Source organism: Acanthochromis polyacanthus, chromosome 21, assembly GCF_021347895.1.
Source record: "Acanthochromis polyacanthus isolate Apoly-LR-REF ecotype Palm Island chromosome 21, KAUST_Apoly_ChrSc, whole genome shotgun sequence".
Classification (NCBI taxonomy): Eukaryota; Metazoa; Chordata; class Actinopteri; family Pomacentridae; genus Acanthochromis; species Acanthochromis polyacanthus.
Window position 1 is genome coordinate 25,999,803 of NC_067133.1, and position 16,326 is coordinate 26,016,128.

A 16,326-nucleotide genomic window follows, 5' to 3' on the forward strand; every position below is an offset into this window, starting at 1 on the left:
TGGGTGGACCCTGTGTCGCAATTTTAATGACTTCAGCACATTTGGATCACTGATTCAGCTCAAGCCAAGCTGTTTCAATAAAGAGAAGTTGTGGATGTGGTCCCATAATGCATTTACCAGAGCCCAAAATTGCTACATTTTTCATAAAAAGAACCGGCTACATGCTTTATGAGGGCACCTCGGTTAAATCTTTGCTGGATCACTGACTGTAATGGGAGGTAAGTGGAGTAGATCAGCAGTGATTGATTGGTGCTGTTGGTCCCATTTGATTGATTGGGCCTGACTGCAGTGTTGAACTTGATTGATAATGTCTCAGCTCAGGGCAGTAAGACCAAAAAGGTTTTACAGCTCTGGAATAATGGAGTGGAGATATTAACTTGTGTTTTCTGTCTTTCTTGCCTCTTCTCCTGCTCTCTGTGCTTTCTTCTTTTCTCCTGAATTCTTCTTTGCCTGCAGCCTGAGGAATTGACTGATGTGTTGGAGATTAGTAACATTGTTTTCACCAGTATGTTTGTGCTGGAGATGGGCTTCATGCTGCTAGCTTTCGGCCTGTTTGGATACATCAGGAACCCATACAACATCTTCGACAGCATCATTGTTATCATCAGGTAATGTTTTGCTGCCTTATCTCTTACTGTCATAAAGTGTCTGCCATCTTTAAAGGCAAGTAGAATTCATGAAAGAGGCTAAGATCATGGCTTCAGTCAAATTAGACTTTACCAAGCAGACATCGACTTGGAGCCACATCTCGTTCTAATTTCTTCCACAGCTTGTCAGTCATGAGGCTTGGAGTGTCAGGTTTAGTGCTGCAGTATTTGTCTTTGCAATACAATGACACAGTCATGAAAGATCACACTTTGAGTCCTGCCTTAGCAGATTCCTTATTCAGTCAAGAGTCGGTTACTATAATACTATAAGGCTGTTATTCCTCCACCAAGGACCGCTGGGGATCGGCGTTGGTTTGTTTTTTCTGTCTGTCTGTTCGCAGCATTACTCAAAAACAGACCACTGGATTTGGATAAAATTTTCAGGGAAGGTCAGAAATGACACAAGGACCAAGCGATTAGACTGAGGCAGTGATGCGGTTTATAGTCTGGATTCATGGATTTGTTAAAGATTGCTGTATCTTTGTTAGGTAGTGGCATGGCATCACTGTAACTATGACAAGTGATCCCTACCTCAGCTGCCTGCTGATGATCACATGATTGCAATCCTACTACAAATCGACCGCTGCAGACCACAAATTTTTTTAAAGATTTCATCCGTCAGAAATCATACGACTGAGCAGTCTTGGCGGAGTACTGCACTCTCTGGGTGCTTTTCTTTTTTAATTTGAAATATTTAGCTTATTAATGGAAAATGACCCTAAAAATCACTATACATGTACTAATCAGCCTCTTACAAACAAAATGTGTTACATATCATAATACTGACAATTGTTCCATCATCCATTTTTTTAATATCTCTCAGTAAATTAAGACTAAAAACACAATATACTGCAGTCTGTTTCTCCGTTTACTATGAGCAGCATGATGTCAATACAGATAGGAGCAATCCATTACATTTCTGAACAGTATTTTCAGGGACATTCTGCTGTTTGTGGTTGTCAGTGTGTGGGAGATAATCGGGCAATCGGATGGTGGTTTGTCCGTCCTGCGAACGTTTCGTCTGCTGCGAGTTCTGAAGCTTGTTCGCTTCCTGCCGGCCCTGAGGAGACAACTGGTGGTGCTGATGAAGACCATGGACAACGTGGCCACCTTCTGTATGCTGCTGATGCTTTTCATCTTCACGTTCAGGTATAAACATACAATACACGCATCCTGTAAGTCTTTGAACTTCTCTGTCAAAAACAATATAAGCACATTTTTCTCTGATGTTTGCATTTTCTTATTCCCCTACAGCATACTGGGCATGCATCTTTTTGGTTGTAAGTTCAGCCTTCAAACTGAGAATGGAGACACCATCCCTGACCGCAAGAACTTTGACACTCTACTGTGGGCCATTGTCACTGTATTCCAGGTAGGTTTGTCTCTTTTCAGAACCACATATGGTCCCTCTACTCCTGGTTATTTCACAGTTTGCACTACCCTACTCTGTTGAGTTTTGCTAATCAGCAAATTCCTTTTCTCCACATTTTTTTCTCAGTCAGACTAATCTGACTAAATCACACTGATTAAGACTGAAATGAAAGGTACTTCATGATCAGATCACATTTGCTATTGAAATCTTAGCATAGGAGAAGAGAAGAAGAAAAAGAGAAGAGAGAACCTTTTGACCTCTAAAAAATTGCTAAGGGAGGCATTTGATGAGATGAGAGAAAGGCTCCTAAACTGAATGTGCTGTCAGGAGGTGCAGTCCACTCTCCACATCACTGAGAATTGATGGTCTGATGCCGAATCCAAGCCCATAAGCCAAGATAAATAAAAAACGCCCAGCACATGTCCAGATCAATCATGTAATAGGTATTATTGACAGCAGATAAAGTCAGGCTCACTGTCCGAAGCCAGTCTCGGCACACGCATTTAAAAGTACAGAGGACTTTCGATTTTTATTACACTATACTTTTCTTTCTAAAGTTATCCCTGCATTAGAAATGTTACTGATTATTTGACTTTTTGCCATGATCGTGATTTTGGCTTCTCACAATTGAATTCATGTAATCGATACGATACTATATGATTTATTCACAAAAAAAAACTCCACTAATAGCACAATCCATGTAGATAAAATCACTCAGTTTCAACTTGGATAAGTCTGATTTTAGAATTAGAAAGGTTTGGCCACACATCTGTCAAAGTTGTGTGTCCAGCAATAATTAAATTGGGGGACTAGAGGCTTCTGTGTGCACAGTCACTAATGTATCATCTATCATAGCCTGCATGTCAGGTGTTTAGGAAACATTGGTAAGTTGTAGTCTGTCATGATATTTAATGATTGAGTTCATGTTTTGAGGACATTTTAAAAGAATGTTTTACCTCTGGGAGGTGTACTGAATTCATGTAAAGAACCTTATTTGAAGTCCTATTTTGATGCAAAGATTTATATTTATAGCGCTAATGTAGCACAGTAGGGAAGTGAAAGCAGTCCTCTCTATATTCAAATGTGAAGGTGCAATATTAATATGTCGTCCCTAAATTCAATGAATGATTGTTATAAATTAGTATGATGCCTCTATAGATCACAATAGTTGTGATTTTGGCCATGATTGTGCAGCCTTAGCACGGAGTATCATATCCATTTTTTAGTATACCTGCAAGAATACACTAGAGTGTTAGTGTGCACTTGAGTGTGCTCAGTGTGTACTTGTGCCAAGCTTCTGCTCTTAGTCAAATGCTGTGAGATGTGAAATTCTGCTTATTTCCACCCACAAACTCTCTCTCTTTCGCCATTATTCCTATTTTCTGCTGTCCCTCCCTGTTGAGATATTGTTCAATCGCTCCACATAGATTGTCCTCTTTTCTATATTGGATGCGTCAGCAGAAGAGCGGAACACAGAATGCAGTGGACTGTCTCACTTTGGTGCTGAAGAAGCATTTTATCCAGAACTGACTGTCATGTGAAGGAGTTATACCCGCTATATATACTTACTTTCTGGGGAGAAGCTACACTACACACATAAATCTGTGTACAGAAATATATATGCATGCACACGTTTACACCAAAAGTACAGTGAAGTGCATTTGGGCCACTGGGGTTTAGAGTGGGCTGTGCTTTCATGGTGGATCGTGCACACCAGGCACGATGGGTTTCGGTGCTTTCATCACTCACATTGATTTAAATACAGATACAGACATGCACTCTCATATACTTTGCATATCAACTTGTAGTAAAGCAGGTCTTTGGATTTGAACTATTGTGGTAATAAAAGTAGGTGAACAGATGTTTTTTAGAGCATGTTTTCCTCTATTCATATGCATTCTTGTTTTTAATTACACATCTCTAACCCTCAAATTCAATCTGTCCTCGTCTATTTTTGCCTCCATCCATCTCTTCCCCTCTTCTCCATCTTTATTTATGTCTAAATCTCTGTCTGTCTATAGATTCTGACTCAGGAGGACTGGAACGTGGTGTTGTATAACGGCATGGCTTCTACCTCTCCATGGGCGGCCCTCTACTTTGTTGCTCTCATGACATTCGGCAACTATGTGCTCTTCAATTTGCTGGTGGCCATCTTGGTTGAGGGCTTCCAAGCTGAGGTAGGAATGACTTCATTAGTTTTTGCTTCCAGTAAGGCTCAGTGTTTTCCAATATGCAAACTGCGTTGCGTACATGTAATTACTTTAAAAGGTAGGTTTATTCCGATTATGGCACTAGTATATCTCTCATCCACATCTGTATGCATCTTGTATGAGTCTTCGCATGCTGGTAATTAAGTCTAAATGGAGCCTTTTGGGGGCCAACAGGCCCAGACTCTCAATTACTAAGTGGTCAGCGAGATGAAGCTGTTCTTAAAGGTGATGAGAGGAAAAGGGATTATATTAGTATCTAACTGAAGGCTGCTAGTGATTTCAGATAATCAGTTCTGTACATCTTTAGCTACCACTGAGTATCACTGGAGCACTGAATGCAGCAAAATCAGAAAAAAATGAGATCTAAATACAGAAAACAAGCTTATTTGCATGGATGATGTGTGTTTTGTAGGGTGATGCTAATCGGTCAGAGTCGGATGATGACAAGAAATCAGATAACTTTGATGAGGACGAGAAGGTAGAACAACTCAGAGACAATGGTAGGTGGAATGACAGCATCTTGTGTTGCGTTTTGTTCCTGCTCTCTCTTTACAATAAGCTGATTATTTAACTTTAGGAAAAAATGATAATGTCTTGAACTCTTTTCCACAGAGCTGAAGATGTACTCTCTGATGATGACAGCTAATGGTCACATTGACCCTCGTGTCTCCACGGCTCCTCCCATAATCATGCGCACAGCGGCTACGCCCATGCCCACCCCGAAGAGCTCCCTAGGACCCGAGTCCATCCTGGGGGAGGATCTCATGTACAGAGAGGGGGTTCCTCAGTATAGCGAGGTGGGCCTGGGATTTTCTGAGGCAGGAAATGGACGTACAGAGTCTCGCCGTGGAAGCTCCACATCCCTGGAACCTTTAGCCTATGATCAGCACTCTCTGGTGAGTTCTATCATTGAAAATAATCTTCTGAAAAACCAATAGTGGGTTGTCACAGACGCTGTCCAGTAAAAGTCAAGTTTTTTTTGCATTATACATACATCAGATATGGTTTTTTTTTTTTCATTTTTCATATGTACCAAATGTAAAGAATCAATCCTGTCTACTTGCACAGTACTCATTTTAATAATGGAATGGTTATATTTTTTTGCAATTGGTTTCCAGTTTTAACATTTACTCCAATGTTACAACGTTGTGCTATTGTGTAGCATAGAGTAGCTTTACAGTCTTTAAGCAGAGTCGTAGGTGAGCTGGTGTGCTTGAGCTGCCATAAGACTATGTTGTAGAGTTACATCTAAGCAATTTCTTTGGCAGGAAGGGAAAAAAAAGCTTCTAAATATGTAACTTTGTCACCCAGAGATGATTTTAATCAATATCAAAGAGGCATTTTAACCCTTTACGCTTCAGTGCGTCGTAGGTGTACCGCCGGCAGTACACTTACTAATTTGCATAGGAATTTCAAGAATGTCCGACGGCTGCTAACCCGATTATACAAACACTATACGCCGATGGAAAGCTTAGATTCTCATGAATCCGCCGGTATAAACCACTTTCAGATGTGATTACCACAGCGGGTGAGAAAAACACATTTGTCCGACAAAAACAAATATTCATCCATCCGTTCTCTGTACACGGCTTCAACGCACACAGCGCAACTCACATTTCCGGGTTCATTATTACACACAGAAAAAAAGATTCCACAAAAAACGGCCATAATCCAACCTTTTACATCCAGATGACACAAGCCAGTAAACTATTTTATCCAAAACATGTCCTGAAGTCGGTATAAAATCCACGAATCGGTCGTTTTCAAGGAAATGCACCTCGTGATGTGCGTTCAATATTCCCTGTATTTTTCGTCATTTTTTTTATTTAAAAATAGAATATTAGCGATTTTTTGTACTGAAAACGGCTGGAATTGACTGAAGCTTAAAGGGTTAACATATTTAGATCCCATATGCAGCACATATTTAAAGAGAACTGTGTCATACGCACAGATGATCCTCCAATCCTGGAGGAATAATACAGAAAAGGGTACCTTGTTCCTTTACTTCACAAATCAGACTCATTAGACAAAAACATTCATTGTCCTTGTTGCTGACTCAGAACAAGTAAGCTCTCACCAAAATGATTTACAGCTGCAGGAGGCACAATCCCCACAAAAGCGTATACCAAGCCGAAGCCAACCTAAAAAGCCAGCACACATGAGATAAACTTCATGTGAACACACCTGAGAATCACAAAGGGCCTGAAGAGTCAGTGGGTTAAATCAGGCAACTGCGGATTTGAGCTTGAAATGTTTCAACCCACAGTACACTTACAAATCAATCAGATCTAATTTAGTCAGATCCTATACTATTAAGGAGATCTCCATTTCTGAAATTCTACACTGAGCAAGAGAGAACAATTCCCACTTAGTGCAGTTTTATGGATATTGATTGATTTGTTGATTTGATTTGACATATTATTAAATCCTGGTATTACAGCAGACTGAAAGTGTTTAAGAAAGCTGCTAGTAATGGCTCTGAAGGTGGTAGATTCACCATACTGAGCTTTTTTTTCAGTTTCAGTCTGCATAACTATCTGTAGGATACATGAAGATAGTGATTTATTCCACGAGGGATTCTGGAAATACAGAGAGCTGATAATCACCTGGTGTTATCTCAGGGGAAGGAAAAAATCCTGTGAACCTGAGATATTCAGCTTAGGTTTTTAAATGGGCAAAAAAGGTGAAATAGCATATTAATAGTTTGAGATACTGTGGAGAGCGCATTATTCAGTCCCAGAAATTCTTGTCCCTGCCTTGTCTACAGTAATTTCTCTCTGGATCATGTGGCACCCATGTGGAAAATGTTTTAAATAAAAAGGCCTTTGTCTTTCATGGAGAGATGAAAACCAGAACATTTACAATTTTGTCGAGCTCAAATTGAAGCAACACTCAGCATAAGCTCACATAATGTCACCTGTAACTTGGATAACGACTTTTAATGTTTGCCAGGTAGGCTTTAGAAACTGCAGTAACTCACATACACTATATACTTCTTTTCAGGGCCTTTCCAGTCCCGGACGACGCTCTCCTCTTCCTCCTCGCGGTTCTGGCAGCTCGTGGGGAAGCCGGCGCTCCAGCTGGAACAGCCTGGGAAGAGCTCCGAGCCTCAAACGGCGAGACACCAGCGGGGAGAGGGAGAGTCTGCTGTCTGGGGAAGGTGGAGAGGAGGAGGACGGCAGGGACGATAAAGAGGAGGCCGAGGTGAACAACAGACTGAGGCCGGGGTCCTTGGAGCTGCTGCAGGCGTCTACTCTCTGCCCTTCTATAATAGCAGAGTACGGCGACTGTAACGGGAGGACTGTGACTTACGACCCGAACATGAACTCCGACTCCAAGGATGACTCCTCGCCTGAGGATGACATGGACGATGACGTAAGTTACCATGAGTCAGAGCTTTCGGAATGACATTTGGGAAGTCTCATTTTGAGCAGATCTTAAAGGTCCCCAGCAGGATACTCTGTTTTAATTCGCTCTGTGGCTTGTTGTACAATTATGTACACATGACCGAGCAAGAAGTTTGGTAGATTTCTTCGGTGACAGTTGAGTCTCTGCAGAGCTGCATTCTTATGTAAAGTCTTAATCTCTTAATCTGTCCTCTCTGACTCTCTTTACACATTTTATTTCTGTTTTTCTCTCTGTCTGTCTCTACTTATCCTTTGTCTTTCGTTGCCCTTTGTTTCTTACTTTGACATGCTATAGTGTGTGTGTGTGTGTGTTTTGTGTTCACACTCCAAGGCCTGCAGAGACACTAATTGTCATGGCTTAATTGATTGGCTTGAGCAGTAATTGTTTTCTCAGTAGGTATAAAACAACGTGTGTAAGTACAGTCAGTGTACTTGTACTTGTGTGTGTGTGTGTGTGTGTGTGTGTGTGTGTGTGTGTGTGTGTGTGTGTGTGTGTGTGTGTGTGTGTGTGTGTGTGTGTGTGTGTGTGTGAATAAGCTGGAGAGGGGTGAACTCCCCTGATGATTTTGGATGACCTTTTGCTGCGACAGTGTTCATGCTTTTATTGACTCCAAATTGAGTTTTTAAAGCTATGAAATCCTCTGAAACAAAAGGCGTCTCCCCGGGCCCAGTGACTACAGAGGGCTTAATGCAAGCAGCGTATGGATGGATGAGGGTGTGTTTGCATGTGCACTTGCAAGGGTTTACATCCATGTGCCAAGCCGAGCATGTATATGCATGTACCTCTCTGCATGTGTTTCCACATTAGGGGATTAGGGATTTCAGCTCCAAGGATGTCAGAGCAGCAGGTTCTTTGTATCCACACATGAACATAGAAGGACACACCCAGATGCACACACACTCACATAAGTGGCAATTTGCCAAATAAGCAGAGGCTTGACTTTGGGGCTGTTTTTAATTAGAATCCAGTAGCAAAAGCTGTGCACCCTAAGCTTTCTTGTGTTTGTTTTCTTACGAACTTTAATGAGTTTCACAATACTTTCTATTGAGCTCGTGGAGTAGCTAAGTCAGAGACCCACCTGTTTTGGCCCACTTATCTCTGTCTACTTATGCAGTGAAACACATGTTTATTTTGCCACCACAGATTTAAATTTGGGATGGCTCACATCAGCAACACTGGAAACAGTTGAAACTGTGCATTTTTTAATGGGTTTTGTGGTACAAGTGTTGAGACACAGCCAGAAGGTTCAGATTAAAGCAGCTTTTCTTGCTGTCAAACACACGTTGTATTTTATGCTAATGACATTCTACGATATACAGTTAACATTTGAAAAAATCTTCAATTTACCTTGTTCAAAGAGTTAGAGGAGGAGGTAAACACTCTTTCTCCACATCTCAACTATTTTCTCGACAGTGTTTGCTCCTTTCACTTTTTAAAAAAAAAATTTGCTCACTGTGCTTGTTTTTGTCTGCCATCTAAAATCCTGCACTTCTACAGAAGCAACACAACCATGGTTAGAAATAGATTGACAAAATAATGCAATTACCTTATAGAATATTTGACAGCTGCCATCACACAATCATTTTTTTGGCTTGACAGCTGTACCAAGGAACACAGATATGATTTTTTTAATCAAATCTGGATATAGCAGAATGTAGAATTAAGTGATTTAAATCACAGTTTTTTGCTCAGAACTGGGTAAGTTTTAGAAGGTTTTTTTTTTTTGACAAGGTTAACTGGACAAGTTTCAGGGTAAGAAGGTTGAATTTTTTTAATTCACTCTGTTTCTATCATTTCTAGGTAATGTTCGATGTATTGCTGGCTATTTTAGAAATATAAATATAATATGTCTTACGAACCAGCAGGTTTTATGGTTCAGAGGATTAACAGTTCTTCAACAGGTTTTTAGGGAGTACATATAAAATACAAAACAGTTAATTTGGCATCCCTATTTCTACTGTTGAGACTGGGGATTCATGACAAATATATATAAATGTATTTTTTTTTATCACTGAAACTTTGATTGTGTACATATCTGTATTGTTACTGATCCACAACAGCAATAACAATCTCAATATAAAAGACCATAATTTTGAATGCATGCGTTAATATATGTGATAGACAACTGCCTACAAATTTAACTATTGCAATTAGGAAACAATCAGTTTTCACAATTACTGAGTGAGTATTACTGCACTGGGCTTTGACTTGTCCAATGGCATTTCAAACAAGATGACATAATCTGTATTATTAGTTACTGAACTGTGAAGATGAGCTAAATAATTGGTTTGGCAACAGAAAAATCTATCATTTAGTATGATAATGACTCATAACTTTTAGTTTTTCTAGCAAAAGTGCCAAACTTTCCTTGTCATAATGTGAGGACACAGTTTACTGTAAAGCAAGCAATGTGTTGATGTCATTTTGGGCTTTGAGAAAGTATTTATTCATTACCTCCTGACATTTTTGCAGAGAGTACCATTAAGTGATCATTCAAGTGGCGTAATGGAAGATCAGTCAATAATAGAAACCAATGCTGGAGTCCTAATTGATACAAAACAGGTTTGGTCTGTTGTGGGCAACGTTTTTGCTGCTCCCTTATTGAAGATGAACATATCAGAGTATGCAATGACAGTAGTGGTGATGAAGACTGTACAATTTGACCATCATAATGGAAACACCAATATGACACCAATATCTGCTTTTTCCTGCTTTAAAACATTTATTAATGAATGACAATGTTGTTGTTGCTGACGATGCTTTTGTGTGACTTCCCACCCCCGCAGGGTCCTTTCTGCTACTGGGTCAAGAAAGAGTTCCACAGCATGAAACCTCGCTGGTGCAAAGAACATGAAGACTGGACGCTGTACTTGTTCTCTCCAGAAAGCCCGTGAGAATCTTGCACATACACACACATGTGCATAGGCATTATATTGTCTTACATCTATTTCTGAAGAATTACACTAATCTGAACCAGAGTTACTACTTAAACTTAATCTTAAACCAAAAAAAATAATAATTTACATTACAAATGCTCGTTTTTTGTTCCCAAAAGGTTGGCGGGTCTCCAAAATGTGCTTGTATTAACACACATACGCTTATGCACACACATACACAGGCATATTTCCACATTTCCTCTCTGCTTATTGCCTCTTTATTTTGATTATAGTTGCTTCCTTCTCTGATTTTTATTCTGTCTTTGCAGCTTTCTCACGGCTAATTGTTTGGTCAGTAGCTTTAATGGACCGTAGATGACTCTGTGTGTGTGTGTGTTTGTGTGTGTGTGTTTAGATTCCGTGCGTGGTGCCAAGCTGTGATCTCTCACAAAATATTCGACCATGTGGTTCTGGTTTTCATCTTCCTCAACTGCATCACCATCGCTCTGGAAAGACCTGACATACAGCCTCACAGCACGGTGAGACAGACGAACACACACAGTCTGCAATTATCAGGCATTGTGGCTCTGTCTCTCAATTTCTGCCTTTCATAACTGATACACTAACTTATTACTCAAAGCAAATTACAACAGCTGAGGAACAATTCATGCTCCAGGGACACTTACGTAACATACACGACAAACAAAAACAAAAGTAAGCCCAAGACTGCTGTCAAAAATATGTAAATTTTACGGGCATTACGTGAAATAAGACACGAGGTAGTTTCTTTAGAAGGTATAGATGCTGGCCATAATAAAGGCGAGATGGAGATAGTTGTGCACGGAATGCAGAAATCAAATTAATAATAAATGAGAAAGCAAAAAAAAGAAACGATGTGGGGCCAGACTGCAATATCAGGGAGGTTAGTGTGGAGTTATGAGTAAAAAGAAGATATTGTCTCAATATTTGTAGGCAAAATATGAACAAACCACCAAGACACCTAACTCGTTTTAAACCAAATCAGAGCTGTCATATAACTCTGGAATTTACCTGCTCACAGCAAGCTAAAGTGAGTCCAACCACACAAATTCAACACACAAGCTGGATGACTACTACATTACACAGCAGCTAATCCAATAATAGAGAATAATCCAGTTGATGAGTCAAAGGCACACAAAACTCTAATAATTCTGGGGAAAACTACGGCTGGCTCTACAAGTAGTGCCTTTGTTTAACAAAACATTCATATTTGCAAAATGAGACTTTACAAGAAACATTTTACAGAAATTGTACAATGTAATAGTGAACAATATACCTTGCTGGACTGGAACTAAATTTAGAAAGATCTTGGTAACATATTTTAAAAACAGCTAAAACCTGTATACTTGAACATGCCATGTTAGAAAGCCCAAGTTGAGATTTATTTGACTTTTTGTAGAATTTGCTCCCAAAGGTTACCATTCCTGAGACAAGAAAATGATTGCTTTATGCTAGTTTTACACCAGTGGTTCGAAAACAACAGGAATCAATTAGCTGGATGCCTGAGTAATGTTGTTTTCCCTGATATTTTCAACTGGCCTGCATACTGATTGTGTCAGATTAAAGGGGTCTGTGTGGTGACTTGTAGTCTGACAGGAACATGAACAGGGGAGGGAACAGAAGGTTCACCACGTAACTGGTCTGCAAAGTAGTTTCACTGGACCTCAGGTTGTATTGGAGCTGGTGGGTCTTCGGTTAGCAAGCTATGACGTGTGGTTAGCAGTTGGAAGTTTTGTAAAGTTTAGAGGTTGAATGTTTAGCCTCATGCTTGGTTCAAGTCTTACCTCCTAAATAGAGAACAGTGTGTAAAAGTTGACGGACAAACATCACCCTTTTTAAAAAAACACAATGGGAATCCCTCAAGGGTCAATTCTTGGCCCTCTGCTTTTTAGTCTTTCTATAAATGATATGCCCAAAATGTGTTCAGACAATGGCATCCAGCTTTATGCTGATGATGCAGTCATTTATGCTCCTGCTAAGTCACCTAGCAAGGCAGCAGAAATCTTGACTGACCATATGTATGGAGTCCAGCAGTGGCTGAAGCTCAGTCATCTTGTTTTAAACTTAAATAAGACCGTGTCAATGTGCTTCTCCGTAAGGAAACGGTGCCAACTTGAAAGATTTTGTGTGAAAATAAAGGCTCTAGAAATACAAGAAGTCAATGAATTCAAATTCTTGGGAGTCATTTTAGATCCACAGCTCAGATTTGATAAACATGTGAAGAAAATCACCAAATCAGTAAAAAGTAATCTGAACTGTTTTAAATTAATAAGGCAGTACATACCAATTCAGGCAGCTCAGATATTTATGCACTCTATGATCTTTTCTCATTTCTCATACTGTATGACAGTTTGGGCCCAGGGTTCACCTTCAACAATCAAAAGTCTGTCATCCTTGTATAATAAAGCCCTTAAAATAATGGACAAAAAACCCATCCGTTGGCACCACTGCCACATTTTGAAAAAATACAATCTATTGAGCTTTGAAAGTTTCATGCAGTTTTCATTCCTTAAATTAGTTTTCAAATGTATTAATAATCTTGCCCCCGAACCCTTATCCAGATTTATTCAAAGACAGAACAGTAGCAGAGTAACAAGAAGTAAGGTGAATGGAAACTGCAGCATACAAAAATGTAAGTCAACATTTGGACAGTCAGCTTTCTCTTTTAGAGGCTCTAAACTCTGGAATTCATTACCAACCGATATTAAATTAATCACAGATTTAAAACCCTTCTCTACAAAGGTCAAGTGCTGGCTAAAAGCAAATCAGAGCTGTAATCATTCTTAGTTTGCCATGTTTTTTTTATTAGCTTATTTTGAACTGGTTTGTGTAATTATTTGTTTTTATGTGAACATGTATTTTATTGTTCTTTTGTAAACTGTTCTGTTATTTTATGATGTTATATATTCTGACTTTTATATTTAAAGGCCCATCTAGGGACAAGAGTTGGAAATTAGCATTTGCTATAAACTCTCTGTGCAGCACATCAGATTCATGCTAAGTAATGGAACTATGTTAAACTGCATCGTCCCTATCAAATAAATAAATTCAATTCAATTCAATTCAATTCAATTCGACTGCCTGTTTTTGTCATTTTCCTTTTATTTTGGCAAACTGTGCGGTTCAGGTAAAGAAAAGTCAGGAATGTTGAGTGGCAAGAAAAGGGAGAACTTTAAACTCTGTCTTTTTGATATAGTGTAATGATATCATATTTTTCCTCTGGCTCAGCTCTTTTCCTTTCTCAGATTTTGTAAACCCTTTCTTTCAGATCCAAACAGTCACACAATCCCAGACATTCTGCATTTTTATTGTGTATAGGTGTATACTTCCTTCAAAAGATTATGGTCTCTGTTAGCTACTAGTTTTAGTCATGTGCAGTCTTCAGTCTTTTCTAATGCTGAACTACTTAATCATGGGTGGTCAAGTTGTGAACAATCCACAGGCAGTTTGGTTCTTTGACATTAAGCTACAAGAAACATGTTCTGTTGTGCTGTGTTGCATGTAGGAAGGATCTGAGGCAGGTGCTGTTCACTTTTCATTTCAGTTTGGAGGTCACTGTGTAGGTCATCCATAATGTGATTGAAACTCTCACACTAACTGGTACCATCAGGGTGGTTTGGTATGGTGCGACTCTATCCAATGCTGTATATTTTGCACAACTGTTTAGATTCTCTCCCTTAAGGGACTGCATGTTAAATCGTTTCTTTCTGGCCCAAGGTCAGATACGCTTGGGGAAATTTGGAAACGCTCTCTCGGGGTTGTGACAGTTGCTCAGGTTGCTCTGTGGGTTGATCAGCTTAGCTGCCAGGGACTGATTAGAGCTGTGGCAAGATTTCGTATTATGTTGCCACATCTTGGATCAAAAGCATCCCTAAGTCACAATGTTTATTGTCCCTTTATGGCCATAGTTATCATGGAGATGTTTACGAATCTAACCCTTAAGAAACTCTGGCAGGAGATGCTGAAAAACATCTGTTTTTGGTGATCTGATACAGATATAGAAACCTTTACCTTTCTTACAAATCTTGTCTCACTGTTGTTTGTGGACATCCTGAAACGTGGAACTGACGCACAAATCACTTGATTGGTTTTCTGTTGTGCTCGACAGTCTGCGGTTTTCTGTTGTGTTTGACAGTCTGCTTTTTTCTGCCTAAACTGCCAAAAAAAAGTCCTGAGGTGGAATCTGTAGCCCATGTTTTTGTTCCCAGATCAAAGTAGATCCCTTGATGCCAAGGGTTACTAAAGAAAGTGGTCATAAGTGGGCTAAAGGCTGGCCTCAGTTGGTCCCTCAAGTGTGTCTCAGTACAGACAGAAAGACCCGTCTGAGCTTCCTCTTGATAATTACTTGTTATTTATGGGTAAAGTTAATACAGTAACAAAGAAAAATTATAGTCTCCTTTAGGTTTCCTTTCATAGTAACTAGTGAACTTATCAGTTCAGTGTTATGGAGTGTCAAGTCAGAAGAGGACAACATGCACTTCAATATACCTCTCTCCTGAAGATAAGAGAGAGTTCAGAAGCAGGGAAACAAATGGCAGCTGTGGCAGTCCCAGGTATAAACAAGCAAAAGTCCAATAAAAGTCCAAAGAATTACCAAGAAAATAGTCTAAAAGCTGAAGAGAGACACAAAGAACACAGGCAGGGAATCAGTGCACAACCAAAACAGAGCAAACTCAGGTAGAATAACAGAAGAGCTGACAAAGAGAGAGAGGAAAGCATACAGACACAAGGGAGGCAAGAGGAACGAGATACAGATGAAACCAGTCAGGGATCCCTGAGAAAACAATCTCAGCGGCAAGAAAACACAGGAAGCAACCAATAGAAAACAGAAAAAAATGACCTGAAACCAAACCCAAAACAAGCCATTTAGCTATCTACAAAGTTTTCAACTGAAGACATGTCACATCAGATGATCTGTGGTAGGGTTTTTGGTGTTTGCTAGATGATTATGTTCCATCCATGTAGAAAAAACTTTTCACAGGTTACTAAAGTATATGCATACTATGCACCAGTAGAAGACGAGAGATATTTGAGGTTGATTCACTGACACTATGTAGACCAATCTATGTAAATTCAGTTGCTTAATAGAGACTTAAAACTACCAACAATGGAATACCCTACGACATTTACAAATTCTCTGTATGATACGACAGATTGCTCTCGTTCCATTCAAAGGCACCACCTCTTGCTGTCAATATAAAATGTAGTCACTGGCAGTGTCTTATGTTCATGCCAACAGCTCCTCTATATGTGGGTTGACAATTATCCTCACTCTCCTCTTTAGGAGCGAGTGTTTCTGAGTGTGTCCAACTACGTTTTCACTGTGATCTTCCTGGCAGAGATGACGGTTAAGGTAAAGAGGATTTTTTTTCTTTCATTCTTTGTTCTTTTATTTCACAATTTTAACAGTTCTTTTTATTCCTCATCCTTAGTTACAGCCTTACGTAATGTGCAGGTCAAGTTGTCTTTTTTTCAAACTCTACAATCTTTTCACCAGGTTGTAGCTCTTGGTTTCTGCTTCGGGACGCAGAGCTACCTCCAGTCCAGTTGGAACATTCTGGATGGTTTATTGGTGTTTGTGTCTCTGGTTGACATTTTGGTCTCTCTGGCATATACTGGCGGAAACAGGATCCTGGGAATTCTCAGAGTCCTTCGCCTACTACGAACACTTCGCCCACTCAGGTATGTGATGTGTTTCTCTGTGTCTATGTGGATGTTGGTTTTCAGTGACCGCAATTGTTGGTACTCAGAATAAAAATACGTAATTTTGTGTG

General features: G+C 39.7%; 1 protein-coding gene across 3 annotated transcripts in view; it reads left to right on the forward strand.

Annotated features, from left to right (window-relative positions):
* Positions 1-16,326, forward strand: part of cacna1ha (calcium channel, voltage-dependent, T type, alpha 1H subunit a) — a 150,571-nt gene that overhangs the window by 109,051 nt on the left and 25,194 nt on the right. For all 3 annotated transcript variants that reach the window (XM_051941077.1, XM_051941075.1, XM_051941076.1), the window contains exons 13-23: positions 457-608; positions 1,611-1,796; positions 1,902-2,019; positions 4,041-4,196; positions 4,642-4,729; positions 4,842-5,125; positions 7,233-7,604; positions 10,424-10,527; positions 10,929-11,052; positions 15,837-15,905; positions 16,050-16,234. In XM_051941077.1, coding sequence (XP_051797037.1) covers positions 457-608; positions 1,611-1,796; positions 1,902-2,019; positions 4,041-4,196; positions 4,642-4,729; positions 4,842-5,125; positions 7,233-7,604; positions 10,424-10,527; positions 10,929-11,052; positions 15,837-15,905; positions 16,050-16,234 — 1,838 coding nt within the window. The remainder of the gene's footprint in view (positions 1-456; positions 609-1,610; positions 1,797-1,901; positions 2,020-4,040; positions 4,197-4,641; positions 4,730-4,841; positions 5,126-7,232; positions 7,605-10,423; positions 10,528-10,928; positions 11,053-15,836; positions 15,906-16,049; positions 16,235-16,326) is intronic.